This window comes from Dreissena polymorpha, chromosome 1, assembly GCF_020536995.1.
Source record: "Dreissena polymorpha isolate Duluth1 chromosome 1, UMN_Dpol_1.0, whole genome shotgun sequence".
NCBI lineage: Eukaryota > Metazoa > Mollusca > Bivalvia > Myida > Dreissenidae > Dreissena > Dreissena polymorpha.
In genome coordinates, this window is record NC_068355.1 from 174028646 (window position 1) to 174044123 (window position 15478).

Genomic DNA, 15478 nt, shown 5'->3' on the forward strand with positions numbered 1-15478 from the left:
AAATGTACTTGACATAGAAAAAGGTTTCAACACATTGTAAGGCCAAATTTCGTGCGGTGCTCATGTGAGACTGAAATAAACTAAACTGATCTGGTCTGCTTTTATTATGTCTGAGCAATAATTGTGACTTCTGACCGAGATTACTACCCCTTAAGACACACACTAGTATTTATCTTGGAAAATACTTATTTGAAACACTATTTCAAACAAAATTTGACAATTATTTAATGAAAATGGCACTTAATGGGCTGTTTTTGTCAACAAATACAAAAACTTCAACATCACACCATATTTTCTTTAATAAAATACTTAAATCCTATCTAGAAAGAACCAGATCCTTTGGTTATAATAGTCATAGTGGAAACACCTAAGAAAAACAATCCTGACAGAAAACAGGACATGATTGATATGATTAAAATATAAGTGGTAAAAGATGATATCTTTTTTATTACTGAATTATTTAATTCAAAACTAAACTAGAGCTTTGTCACAGACGTGACGAATACCCCCACATGCTGCATTGACACAGAATATTTTGCATGTTGTCTTCACAAAAAACAGCGGACACCATGCTAAATGTTTAAAATGCACTAAGTGATCTCATGACCTAGTTTTGACCCGACATGGCCCATGTTTGATCTTGATCTACACATTATCTAGATACAACTTCTGACCAAGTGTGGTGAAGATTGGATGAAAACTAATAAGAGAGCGGACACCATGCTGAATGTGTAAAATATACTAAGTGACCCCGTGACCTAGTTTTTAATCTGGCATGGCCCATAAAACTTGGTCTTAAGATCATCTAGATGCAACATCTGACCGACCAAGTTTGGTGAAGATCGGATGAAACTACTTGAAATAGAGAGCGGACACCATGCTGAATGTTAAAAAAACGCACTTAGTGACCCGTGACCTAGTTTTTGGCCCAGCATGGCCCATGTTCAAACTTGGCATAGAGATAATCTAGATAAAACTTCTGACAACGTTTGGTGAAGATATTGGATGAAAACTTCTTGAATTAGAGAGCGGTCAACATGCTTAATGTTTTAAACGCTTTAAGTAACCCAATGACCTAGCTTTTGACCCAACATGACCCATATTCAAACTTGACCTAGACAGCATCTAGATACATGTACAACTTCTGACCATGTTTGGTATAGATCGGATGAAAACTACTTAAATTAGAGAGCGGACACTATGCTCAATATATAAAAAGCACTAACTGACCCCGTGACCTAGTTTTTGACCTGCCATGACCCATTTTCGAACTTGGCCTAAATATCATCTAGATACAACTTCTGACTCGGTTTGGTTAAGCTTGGATGAAAACTACTTGAATTAGAGATGGGACACCATGATAAATGTTTAAAACGCACTAAGTGACCCCGTGACCTAGTTTTTGACCCGGCATGACCCATATTCGAACTTGACCTAGACATCATCTAGATACAACATCTGACCAAGTTTGGCGAAGATCAGATGAAAACAACCTGAATTAGAGAGCGGACACTTAATATGGACCGACAGACAGACCGACCCACCAACAAGCTCACTCCTACATGTATATACCCCCTAAACTTCGTTTTGTGGGGGTAAACTAATCGATTTAAAATTGATTTAAATTAGTTCTAGTTGTGGTCATTCTAATGGTCTTGTAAACAGGTCCCAATACAGGCCAGTTCTTTTAGACTGTAGTCAATGACACCATAGCTTGTTATTATACACGCCTCATGCGAAAATGGTTGGTGTGTCTTATGCAGCCAGGGTTACTCCACACCAGCATGCGGAAGTCAGGAGCTACCATGTCCGCTAATGAGATAACAAAAGATTGCATGACTTAATAACGGACATGATAGTTCTGACCGGACTGCAGAAATCTGCCGACTAGGATATAGCTATATGTGATGCATATGGCATAAGACTGATTTTGACATGATGCTACCCATAACATAAATGCAAAATGTCAGATACAATGACTGGTGTAGTGTCTCATTTACATACATATTTGTCTAGTGCCAATAGTTTCACATTTATTGATGCAACAATATGGCACATTGAAATATATGATTATATGATTATATATGATTTATGGCATTCAGATCATTACATAGGGAAACATTCATTTCCATCGTGAAATATGTTTCATAAAAGTTCTTAACAAATAATTTACCTGTGAGACAAATATATGTGTCAGACAAATATATTTCTATTGTGCCATGTGATTCATATAAGCTCTTCAGATGTCACTTACGAGTGACATATATTTTTCCATCGTGCTATACGTTTCATAAAGAGTTTTTCAAAATAATGTATACACGAGACAAATATATTTCTATTGTGCAATGATATTCATAATAGCTCTTCAGTTATCACTTACGAGTGACGTATATTTTTCCATCGTGCCATGTGTTTCAAGAGAAGCTCTTCTGGTGGTGGTCCCAAGTCGGGATCCTGAAAAGGGGAAATATTTAAGAATTGCTTTGTAAAAGTAAGGTTAAATGCATATGCCTAAAATACCTTTCTGTGCTTTTTTTATTGTATTGTTCGTTTAAAGGAAGATTCTTCTTGACAAAAATCCAGTTAAGGCTGAAAGCATTGTCCCTGAATAGCCTGCGCAGACTGCACAGGCTAATCTGAGACGACACTTTATGTGTATATCCCTGTTTTCTTACAGCCCAATTCATTAAACAAGAGGGCCATTAATTGTGCAGCGAAAATCACGATCTTGGTCTGAATGAATTTCCTTTCTAGAAATGTATATACCTTGTTATATTTCTACAAATGCTGGGTCAAATTTTAAGAAATAACACGATACACAACTCGCGTAACCTACTTGCCACCGATCAGACAGGATTAATGAATGAAATCTTCAGGTGTAAAGACACACTTTCGCATTGGAACAATGAAAACACTCGTGTGTTTAAAATGTTGGTTAGTTGAAATGTATGTAAACAAAGGTTTCAAACGGTGCTGGACAGTTAGTTTTGATGCATAATGCAATGGCAAGCAATGTAAGAATGTTTTTTCATACATTTGATTGAATTATGGTATCAAGGTCCATGAACTTTGCAGGGAAAATGCCCTTTACTCCGTGAAGATTTTATTAATTTATCCTGTCTGATCGATGTTAAGTAGGTCCAGCGAGTTGTGTATCGTGTTATTTCTTAAAAGTTGACCCATTTGTTAAAATATTGCAAGACATGTACATTTCCAGAAAGGGAATTCATTTCTGCCTTGAATAAGACCCAGATCGTGAACATCGCTGCACAATTGATGAAGTTATGGCTGTTCAAAGCGATGCACCCCGTTTTCGGGTGATTTTGAGTTGGATACCTTGTTATATGTATATTTGATAGTGAAACTTTTTTTTTCAGAAAAGTTGATCTTTCGTTATAATATGATTATTTATCATTCAAAATGATAATTTCACTAATTAATATCATAGCCACATGCTAACCACCTGTGGTGTATACCCTATCAATAAATGATCCTAGGTCCCTTTACATTTGATACTGAAATCCAATGTCACAACGGTATAAATATTTAGTTCTTTGTTTAAACATTCACAACATCTCTGAAGAAAAAAATATTGAGCATACAATTGCTGTTTCTTGAAGTTTTCATTATTCAGTTGTAAATGCCTGTTGAGTAATTGCATTATTTAGTTTTAGTACAGTTGTTGTAACAGTAACATGATATTTTGACTTCTGAAGAAAGGTGCACATTCTTGTCCTCTTTAGTGAACCAGGGGACTTATCAGTAGAGGATCATACAATTTATCAATCTGCATTTCTGTCTGTCAGTGCAGATCATAACCTCTGTTCTGCCTGCATAAAGTTGTTAATCTAACCAATGGAAGTAAATGAACTGAATCATAAAACCATATGCACTTAGTAACCAACATATTATGAAGAACCCCAACACAATTAAAACGTAAAATGAAACGAGAGGGCCTGAAAGGCCCAAAGTCTCTCACCTGAGATTCAAAAGAACTGACCTGTTCTGTGCAGCCCAAGATGTCATTAGAACAAAATGTTCTGACCAACTTTCATGATTAGTGAACACCCTGGCAGCCATGTTTTTGAACAGACCAGAACCATTTTCATACACATCCAAGATATCATTTAAACAAATATTCTGACAAAGTTTCATGAAGATTCATGAAGCCATATAAGGACAAATGCCCTGCCCCCTGGTGACCATGTTTTTTTGGACAGCTGTAACCATTTTCGAACTTGTCCAAGATATCATTGCCACAAATCTTCTGACAGAGTTTTATGATGATCGGACAATAAATATGGCTTCTAGAGTGTTAACAAGGTTTTACAATAGCTATTTAAGGAAAAATGCTACGCCCCCTAGGCGGCCATGTCTTTCCACCAACCGGAACCATTTTCCAACTCATCCAAGATATCATTGGTACAAATCTTGTGACCAAGTTTGATGATTATCGGACAATAAATGTGGCATCTAGAGTTTTAATAAGGTTTTACTAAAGAAATATATAGCCATATTAGGAAAAATGACCCGCCCCCTAGTGGCCATGTTTTTACAGCAACCGAAACCATTTTTTCAAACTCATCCAAGATATCATGGGGACAAATCCTCTGGCGATGTTTCATGAAGATCAGAAAATAAATGTGGCCTCTAGATTGTTAAAAAGGTTTTACTATAGCCATATAAGGAAAAATGCCCCGCCCCCAGGCGACCATATTTTTCAACCAACCGGCATCATTTTTTAACTTGTCCGAGATATTATTGAGATGAATCTTCTAACCAAGTTTCATGAAGATTGGACAATAAATGTGGCCTCTAGAGTGTTAACAAGATTTTACTATAGCCCCCGCCCCTTGACAATCTTGTTTTTCAACCAAACGTAACCATTTTCAAACCCGTCCATAATATCATTGAGACTAATCTTCTCACCAAATTTCATGAAGATTGGACAACAAATGTGGCATCTAGAGTGTTAACAAGGTTTAACTAAAGCCATATAAAGCCATATAAGGAAAAATGCCACGCCCCCCTGGTGGCCATGTTTTTAAAGCAACCGAAACCATTTTCAAACTCATTCAAGATATCATTGGGACAAATCTTCTGACCAAGTTTCATGAAGATCGGAAAATAAATGTGGCCCCTTGAGTGTTAACAAGGTTTTATTATAGCCATATAAGGAAAAATGCCCCGCCCCTGGTGGCCATGTTTTTCCACCAACCGGCATCATTTTTGAACTTGTCCAAGATATTATTTCGATTAATCTTCTGTTCAAGTTTCATAAGGATGGGACAATAAATGTGACCTCTGGAGTGTTAACAAGATTTTACTATAGCCATATAAGGAAAAATGCCCCGCCCCATGGCAGCCATGTTTTTAAGAGACAATTGGACAATGACGCCGCACAACGCTAGACGGACAAAAGGCAATCACAAAAGCTCATGAGTGACGTCATGCTACAATGGGTCTTTTGTCATATGTGGGCAGGGTTGGGCAAGACCAGCTGGCGCATTTGGATGATGCCCAAAAACCTTGCGTAACTTCATAGCGGAGAATGTGGATCCTGGATGTGGAGGTTAGTCTGGAGCTAAGCTGGACACATATGTCATAAGACCCATTTACACATGACATGGGTCATACTGTGTCTGCCTGGTTACTATGTGGTTGAAAATTTGACTTGCACTCAGGCAAGATTCTTATGATACTTCAAACCGGTCCTCCAAAGAAATATATTCTAGAATAGCTCTTAAAGCCTTAAAGGGACTGTCAACCACGACTGACAAAAAAAGAAAATTTTAAATACCGTACTTTTTACAAGTATTAGTTTATATTGATTAAAATATCATGACTGCATATTACATTACTTAAACAAGTTCATATTTTCAGTATATTCGGTAATAAAATTTAGTGATGTGAAATCGAAAGTACATCGCGAAAATAGGTGACATAACAATATACACACTATAAATAACGCAATTAGATTGATCATTTTATATATAAAATATATACAATTCACTACGCATGAACAATTTGCATTCCTGGGTTTACCACGTGACGATGATGATCAATCTACTTGCGTCATTTATAGTTCACTGGTTGTTACCTGGTAGACATACCCAGTAGAATTTATTACCGAATATACAGAAAATATGAAAACTTAACAACTTTTTTCAAGTAATGTAATATACCAGTTGTTATATTTTAATCAATATAATTTAATAATTGTAAACAAATATGATATTTTATAACTTTTCTTTTTTTGTCAATCGCTGTTGACAGTCCCTTTAAGCGTTGATTGCCAAGACCACATGGCTGACCTTGTGAATGTCCAGGTGCTCTTCATCAATGACTGGGGCTGGGATTCTGGGGTCATAGTAGGGGTCAGTCTCTTCCTTCACCCTCAGGGGCTGGGGCATCTTGTACAGACAGGTGGGGTCCTTCTGAAACACAGGTATGGACATATCATGGTTAAGGTGTGAAAACTGTACAAAAGTTGCTCAGTCTGATGTTAGTTTAAAATTATTTACATTGGAAGTGTTTACAGGTGGATAAGGGGGACAATGACGACCACAGGACTAAGGGTTTCCAAAACATATACATGTACTGTGTTTGCCTCATATATGAGGGCAGGTAGTGAACTCCATTGTATTACTGATCTTGGGTAGAGTGAGCCTTTATAAGAGTCTTTTGAAGTTTGTTTGTGTCTAAAACAATGGTTTCTGCTGAGTCTGGATCGGCTATCAACAGGAACAAGGAGAATATCTGGAGGAGTGATGGCAATTATGAAGTGGATAATTTTATATGATTAGACGAAATTTTGTTCTGCATTTTTCAAGGATGGGCCTATTTAGGGTGTCTATCATATTAGTTACTGTGCTTTTGTTGTGGTACCTGTTGGTTACCAATCTGGCTACATGTCTTTGTACTTTTTCCAGTGGATTTATTTGAGCTTTTGGATGTGGGTCCCAGACACTGGAGGAATATTCTAGCTTAGGCATAACTTTTGATTTGATCATTAACTTTTGAAGAGCTTACTTTTAGACTGCAGCAAAGAAATCCTAGTGCCTGGTTTGCATTATTAGTGATTGAGGTAATTTATTTATCCAATTTGAGGTTACTTTGGAGTGCGAGACCTAGATATTTGGCATGATTTACTTTTTCAAGGATGTGAATATCATGTAATCTGTATGAGAAGATTATAAGGTTTCTTTTTTAAGATATGCTAAGGATGTTGCATTTTTCAGGGTGGAATTTCATCAACCAGTCCTGCTCCCAACGACCAGCAGCTTCAATATCTAGATGGAGGTTCTCATATGGCATTTCATTGGGACAAATGTTCCGATCAAGTTTTATGATAGTTGGGACTCTTGAATGTTCAATAAACCTAGTTTTAAACCCCTTCATTATCCAGTTGCAATCTCGGTAGAGATTTCATTAAGAAAACTGTTCTGACTAAGTCACATGCCGATATGCAATAGATACAGCTTTACCTTTAATTTGACCTTTAATGTGACATAGTTTTTAACTGCATGCCACCCAGCTTTGAGCAAGGCCGAGGTTTCCTTGGGACAAATCGCAAGACCAACTTATATAAAGATTGGTCAATACATCTTGCCAGTAGAGTGTTTACAATATAAATATTGACTACACACTAGGCAGGACTGACAAACAGCTCACCCTGAGCACCTTATTCTCACATAAGCTAAATACAGGCATGTCCCTAGATACGATGGGTAGTAACCAGGTGCTAATTGTGTGTAAATGACATGTTGGTTATCAACATATCTTGTAATCATTCACAACTTATTGTCAGTAAACTAAGCAGGTAATACTGGATTGTGCTCAAGTTGATAAAAATGACATAATTAAGTTTACCTTCAAGTTTTTTATTTTCATAGAATTCATGGTTTGAATACCTAGTAATAATATAAATATAATATTTTACTGAAAGAAACATCTTAGAAGAACATTTGATAATCCTGCCCAAAGACACTGCAAACCAGAAAAAAAACAAGGGCTGTTTGTTAAACATGCATGCCCCCCATATGGGCTGTCAGTTGTAGTGGCAGCCATTGTGTGAATACGTTTTTTGTCACTGTGACCTTGACCTTTGACCTAGTGATCTGAAAATCAATAGGGGTCATCTGCGAGTCATGATCATTGTACCTATGAAGTTTCATGATCCTAGGCGTAAGCTTTCTTTAGCTATCATCCGGAAACCATTTTTCTGTGTCAAGTCATCTCGACCTTGACCTTTGACCTAGTGACCTGAAAATCAATAGGGGTCATCTGTCAGTCATGATCAATGTACCTATGAAGTTTCATGATCCTAGGCGAAAGCATTCTTGAGTTATCATCCGGAAACAATTTTAATGGTTCTAGTCACCGTGACCTTGACCTTTGACCTAGTGACCTGAAAATCAATAGGGGTCATCTGCGAGTTAAGATCAATGTACTTATGAAGTTTCATGATCCTAGGCGCAATCGTTCTTGAGTTATAATCCGGAAACCATTTGGTGGACGGACCGACGGACGGACCGACTGACAGACCGACCGACATGTGCAAAACAAAACACCCCCTCTTCTTCGAAGCGGGGCATAATAATTTTAACATGCTCAATCTTTTTCAATATAAGATGTTGTCATATAAAATTATATCAAAGCATGTAAAGAGTGTCTGTAGGTTTTATTGGGATTTGATCAAATACTGCATGTCATGATCAATAGTCATATTAGATAGCGTTTTTCCTCTCTATGATTTAGGTATCGGAAAACAGAACCATTTCCAATCCAATCATTTCCCTAAAATTGAGACATACCCCGGTAATACCCAACTAAGTGAAGACAATAAATTAGGAAATAAAATTGTGTTTGATGCTGACGATTGAGACTCGATTTATGAACCCAAATGAAATGAGTTGAAGTCAGTGTAATGGCTAAAAAAAACTACCAATTTTATAAAGTTGCGCTATTAAGAAGAAACCATGCTATTGATGTCTGCATATACAGTTTTCATACAAAGTGATAATTGTATTCAAAATTGTCAAATTATAGGAAAGATAAATGTTTTTATTAATTGATAGATAAATCGCATGATAGTAGGTTAATATAATGATCAATTTATGCACAAATGTTCACTACAAATAGGCAGATATAGAGAATAATAGGTTGGTGACGTGGATGGAGAATGGTTATCTTGCAAGTCGGAGAAATTTAAGATCCTCCGACGAGCAAGACAACCATTCTCTATCCACGTCATCAACCTATTATTCTATTAATCATGTCACATTTATTGTCCCCTACCGTGAAACCGGAGGGGACTTATGGTTTGCATTCTGTCTGTCTGTAAGTCTGTCTGTCAGTCTGTCACACTTTTCTGGATCCTGCGATAACATAAAAAGTTCTTAATATTTTTTCATGAAACTTGAAAAATGGGCAGATGACAATATGGAGATTATGCACGTCAATTCATTTTGTTCCTACATCAAGAATTCTGGTTGCTATGGCAACACATAAAACAAGAAACCGTCGGAGACGGGTGATGCTCCCCAAAGGTTTTCTTTGTCACAATATTGCACTATATATTCAGATAAAAGGAAACGTCTTGAGGACACAGTAGTTGGGGGACAATAATTTTTTAATAGAAAATTTCAAAGGGCCATAACTCTGTGAAAAAATCATCTGACCAGAACCCGCTGATAATATGCACATCTCCTCTTGGTAGTGAAGCTTCCCATAAAGTTTCATTGAATTCTGGTCATAAGTTGCTGAGAAATAGCCCGCACAAAAATTGTGCACGGACGGACACACGGACAGACAGACAAAGCGGCGACTATATGCTCCCCCCAAAATAAATTTTGGGGAGCATAAAAAGGGCCATAATTCTTACAAAATGCTTGATACAGTTGTCTGCTCTTGTTTTTAGATTGGGATCATGTTGGTAAAGAAGTTTGCAAAATATGAAAGCAATATGTCAAGGGACATTGAAAATATCTGAGGTGGTATGCAAACTTTAACATAGATTTATCAATAATATGCATATTCTAAGTGAAAAAAGGGCCATTATTCTTACAAAATGCTTGATACAGTTGTCTGCTCTTGTTTATAGGTTGGGGTCATGTTGGTAAAGAAGTTTGCAAAATATGAAAGCAATATGTCAAGGGACATAGGAAATATTTAGGGTGGTACGAAAACTTTAACATTTGCATGCTCACGCTCAGGCTCACGCTCAGGCTCACGCTGACGCCGGGGTGAGTAGGATCACTTCATTATATTGTGAAATGGGTGACCACAGCATTTATACAATCATCTGACAAGATTGCAAACTGATAGATAAAACTAGTGTTTTTATCTGTCAGTTTTGCAAGGATTTAAAACACCATGGCAATGAAATTTTGTTCCCATCCCTATTATTACTTGTTTTTCAAAAACAGGTTTCCCAGACCGGCACCAGTGCAAATTGGATTTTACAAGTAATATGTTTTTCATTCAGCTTATGCCTTTTCAACATAATCCTAATTAAATATTGCTAGACGCATCAATAGAAAAAAGGCTTGACAGCTAATAATGCAAACCAGAACCTGTGGTGCAAACAGAACATGAGGTTCTTACAAAGTATTGTCAATAAGTATGCACAAATTTAATTTCCTCTTTTTGTTTGCAATAGTCAATGGTACATTTGCTTTAGCAGGGCTACGCTTTAAAAAAATGAAGGAAGTAGAAATAAAAGATTGGACTATAATGCAATATTTGTAGCATGATTTTAGAATATTAAATTTTTGTGATGAACAATCTTAGCCACTTTCAATAGAATGTTAATACAAATATCAGCATCTTGTCTATGGAAAAAACAAAATGAGGCTTAATGCCTGTGCAGTCTGCACAGGCTAATCAGTGACACAAGTTTCTGCTTTTATGAACTCCAGTCTAATGCACAGGCTTAATCTGGGTGATACTTAATGCTCATGCATTAAGCCTGGTTTAACCAGAGATAGATGAACATCTTACCTTAATCAATTGTACATTTATTATTTAAAAACATTCAGGGATTGAAGGGTAACTATGCTATTTATGTCCTGAAACGAATGCACCCCTGCAGCTCACAAGAACTTCTTAAATCTTGTTTGCTACAAGTATATAAATTTCATTTCTATTTATAATTGGCTGACACTTGTCAAAATGTAAACACATTATTTGATTGAAGATTATTTGGTGAGATTGATCATGCTCAGTTGGGTAAAGCACTGAAATTCAACCTGTAGGATCAGGGTGCAATACCCAACACGGCCACATCACATGTTTGGAGGATTGGTCATAAGAGTCTTTCAAAATCCATTCTAGGCCTACCTCTGATGCAGTTGTCAGTTACTGGCATTAGTATGTACACAACATTCAAAATCACTGGCATGACTAGTATGAACACTACATTCAAGATCACTGGCATTAGTATGTACACTACATTCAAGATCACTGGCATTAGTATGTACACTACATTCAAAATCACTGGCATTAGTATGTACACTTCATTCAAGATCACTGGCATTAGTATGGTCACTACATTAAAGATCACTGGCATTAGTATGTACACTACATTAAAGATCACTGGCATTAGTATGTACACTTCATTCAAGATCACTGGCATTAGTATGTACCGGTACACTACATTAAAGATCACTGGCATTAGTATGGTCACTACATTAAAGATCACTAGCATTAGTATGTACACTTCATTCAAGATCACTGGCATTAGTATGTACACTTCATTCAAGATCACTGGCATTAGTATGTACACTTCATTCAAGATCACTGGCATTAGTATGTACACTTCATTCAAGATCACTGGCATTAGTATGTACACTTCATTCAAGATCACTGGCATTAGTATGGTCACTACATTAAAGATCACTGGCATTAGTATGAACACTACATTAAAGATCACTGGCATTAGTGTGTACACTACATTAAAGATCACTGGCATTAGTATGGTCACTACATTCAAGATCACTGGCATTAGTATGTACACTTCATTCAAGATCACTGGCATTAGTATGTACACTTCATTCAAGATCACTGGCATTAGTATGTACACTTCATTCAAGATCACTGGCATTAGTATGTACACTTCATTCAAGATCACTGGCATAAGTATGTACACTACATTCAAGATCACTGGCATTAGTATGTACACTACATTCAAGATCACTGGCATTAGTATGTACACTACATTCAAGATCACTGGCATTAGTGTGTACACTACATTCAAGATCACTGGCATTAGTATGTACACTACATTCAAGGCACACTGGAACTGAATTTCTAGCCCTCAATAGTATTATTGACACCTACAGAGAATATAATGGGTGAACAATTCACTGAGCATTTGAAAACAAGAGGGCCAAGATGGCCCTAGTTCGCTCACCTTTTTTTACAAGGCTTTGTTCATTGCTTAGTTGAAAATTCAGTACTCTAGAGCATATTAGAATGGTTCTCTTCTGTTTACTTTTGAAGTGTGAGCATATGATTAATTCTGATTGAGTACTGTCTATTTGCATGTTTTTTTGCATGCAAACATTTGCAAGTGATGCTAATTCTACATGTGTTTTCAAGGTTTTTGTATGATTTGGACCTCCTGACCAAGATTTTGACCGCACATGACCCAATGTCAAACTTTACATAGAAATCATCAAGAAAAACATCCTGGTCAAGTTTCATTATTATTGGACCAAAACTTTGGCCTCTAGTGTGTTTACAAAGTATAATTGGACAAATCTTCTGACCAAGTTTCATGAAGTTTGGACAAGAAATGTGCCCTCTAAATTTTTAAAAGGTTTCTATAATAAGGAAAACTGCCCCGCCCACTGGCGACCATGTTTTTCAACGGACCTGAACCATTTTGACAAAGTAACATGAAGATTGGGCATGAAATGTGACGTCTACAGTGTTTACAAGGTTTTTTTTTTTTTTTTACCTAGAGCCCTAGTTTTTGACCCAGCATGACCCAGTTTGAAATCGATCAAGGCATCATTGGGACAAATCTTCTGACCAAGTTTCATGAAGATCGGACAAGAAATGTGGCCTCTAGAGTTTTTACAAGGTTTCTCAATAGCCAAATAAGGAAAACTGCCCCACCCACTGGCAGCCATATTTTTCAATGGACCAGAACCACTTTTGAACTCAACCAACATATCATTAAGACAAACATTTTGACAAAGTAACATGAAGATTTGGCATGAAATGTGACTTCTACAGTGTTTAAAAGGTTTTTCTTTTTTTTGACCTAGTGACCTAGTTTTTGACCTGGCATGACCCAGTTTCGAACTCGACCGAGATATCATTGGGACACAGCTTCTGACCAAGTTTCACAAAGATCGGACAAGAAATGTGGCCTCTAGAGTGTTTACAAGGTTTCTCAGTAGCCAAATAAGGAAAACTGCCCCATGTTTTTCAACAGACCGGAACCACTTATGAACTCAACCAACATATCATTAAGTCAACCATTTTGACAAAGAAACATGAAGATTGTGCATAAAATGTGACTTCTACAGTGTTTACAAGGTTTTTCTTTTTTTTTACCTAGTGACCTTGTTTTTGACCAGGCATGACCCAGTTTCGAACTCAACAGAGATTTCATTGGGACAAAGCTTCTGACCAAGTTTCATATAGATCGGACAAGAAATGTTGCCTCTAGAGTGTTTACAAGGTTTCTCAATAGCCAAATAAGTAAAACTGCCCCGCCCACTGGCAGCTATGTTTTTCAACTGACCGGAAACACTTTTGAACTCAACCAAGATATCATTAAGACAAACATTTTGACAAAGTTACATGAAGATTGGGCATGAAATGTGACTTCTACAGTGTTTACAAGGTTTTTCTTTTTTTTTGACCTTGTGACCTAGTTTTTGACCCAGCACGACCCAGTTTCCAACTCAACACAGTTTTCATTGGGACAAAGCTTCTGACCAAATTTCATGAAGATGGGACAAGAAATGTGGCCTCTAGAGTGTTTACGAACAAATGTGGACGGACGGACAGACGACAGACAAAGACCGATCACAAAAGCTCACCTGAGCAATCAGGTGAGCTAAAAAGTAGGTGTAATCAGATTTAATCTGATATTGAGGATGATTAATAGGTGTTGCATTGAAAATCTGGTTAAAATGATGATTCTATTATTTATTCTTTTGGATAAAAACAAGTCATGCCTTTCATCAGTATTTGTTTAGACACAGTGGCAAACACCCAAGTTTGCATGTTTAAATTTGTTAAATTTTGTTTGCATGGTCAGTGGTAGCATGTGCATGATTTAAATTTTGTTTCAGGTTTTGTTTTTGTTTCTTTTCATCTCTACTTCCAAGTAGAGAATGTTTTATCTTTGCTCATAAGTGTACATTTGAAGGACAGCTTCATAAAAATTTTGCTGTGCTCTGTGAAAAGGGGGTTAATTGAATGTGCTTAAAGTGTCGTCCCATATTAGCCTGTGCAGTGTGTACATGATTATCAGCGACGACACTTTTCCCTTTTATGATATTTTTCGTTTACAGAAATGTCATTTATAAGCAAAAATTAATTTAAGGCAGAAAGTGTCATCCCTGATTAGCCTATGCAAACTTCACAGGCTAATCTGGGACAACACTTTACGCAAATGCATTTAACCCCCTTTTCACAGAGCACGGCTTAATTATAGAAATGGCACAATCAGGAAGTTATAGTCTTTCTTATGTTTTTTTTTTATTAGCTTTAGTTTAAGTACTATTAACAGAAGAAGGCCTCCCAGAATTAAGTATTCAGAAAAAAAGAGGGAAAATTATGGACTGCAGAGGTTTTGCTATTGTGAATTTCATAGGAAAACTATGAACACTATTTCACTTTACAATTCTGGATAAACAGAGCGCCCTCATTTTGAGCTGGTTACAAAATTCAATTCATTGTGTCTTGTGCTTTTTTTTGGACAATTATTTTCTTTTGAATACCCTTAGAAGTTGAAATATTTTAATGAAGAATAAAAGATGATTTATGGACGTTTTTGTCCAAACTAACTATTTTTTCTTCACAGTATGCTCCTTTCTATAACCAATGTCAGTTGTTTTCTCTTTTGGAAATTAGTATTTCGCACATTTATCCAAAATAACATCTTGCGTTCCATAACTTTAAGACCATTCAAAATAACCCCCACTCTCTCCTTTTCACCTTTGTATCCCAAACTTTTGGCGCATTGAATAGGTCTTTATATTTCATTTAACACACTTTGGGTTGTTATTATTGTATTATCTAACCAACTACTCATTATTGGCTATAATACAAAAAGTTAATTATCTTTGTTCAAGACATCTATTAAATTTATAGTTTTTCTTTTCAAAACAAAATTGCCAACCTATCAAGCCAATTCCAGCAGCTATTGGAAAACACTAGAAAACTAATAATAATCTCTAGTTGTCCTTACCCCTTCCTCCTCAGCAGTCTCCTCCTGACTGCTGCCCGTCTC

The 15478-nt window shown here is 36.6% G+C and overlaps 1 protein-coding gene across 2 annotated transcripts in view; it reads right to left on the reverse strand.

Moving 5' to 3' along the window:
• The window catches only part of LOC127862313 (protein lin-37 homolog), a 62112-nt gene that overhangs the window by 5056 nt on the left and 41578 nt on the right, over positions 1-15478 (reverse strand). For both annotated transcript variants that reach the window (XM_052401396.1, XM_052401387.1), the window contains exons 5-6: positions 6315-6437; positions 2381-2454 (exon numbers count right to left, since the gene is read on the reverse strand). In XM_052401396.1, the coding sequence (XP_052257356.1) occupies positions 2381-2454; positions 6315-6437 (197 nt within the window). The remainder of the gene's footprint in view (positions 1-2380; positions 2455-6314; positions 6438-15478) is intronic.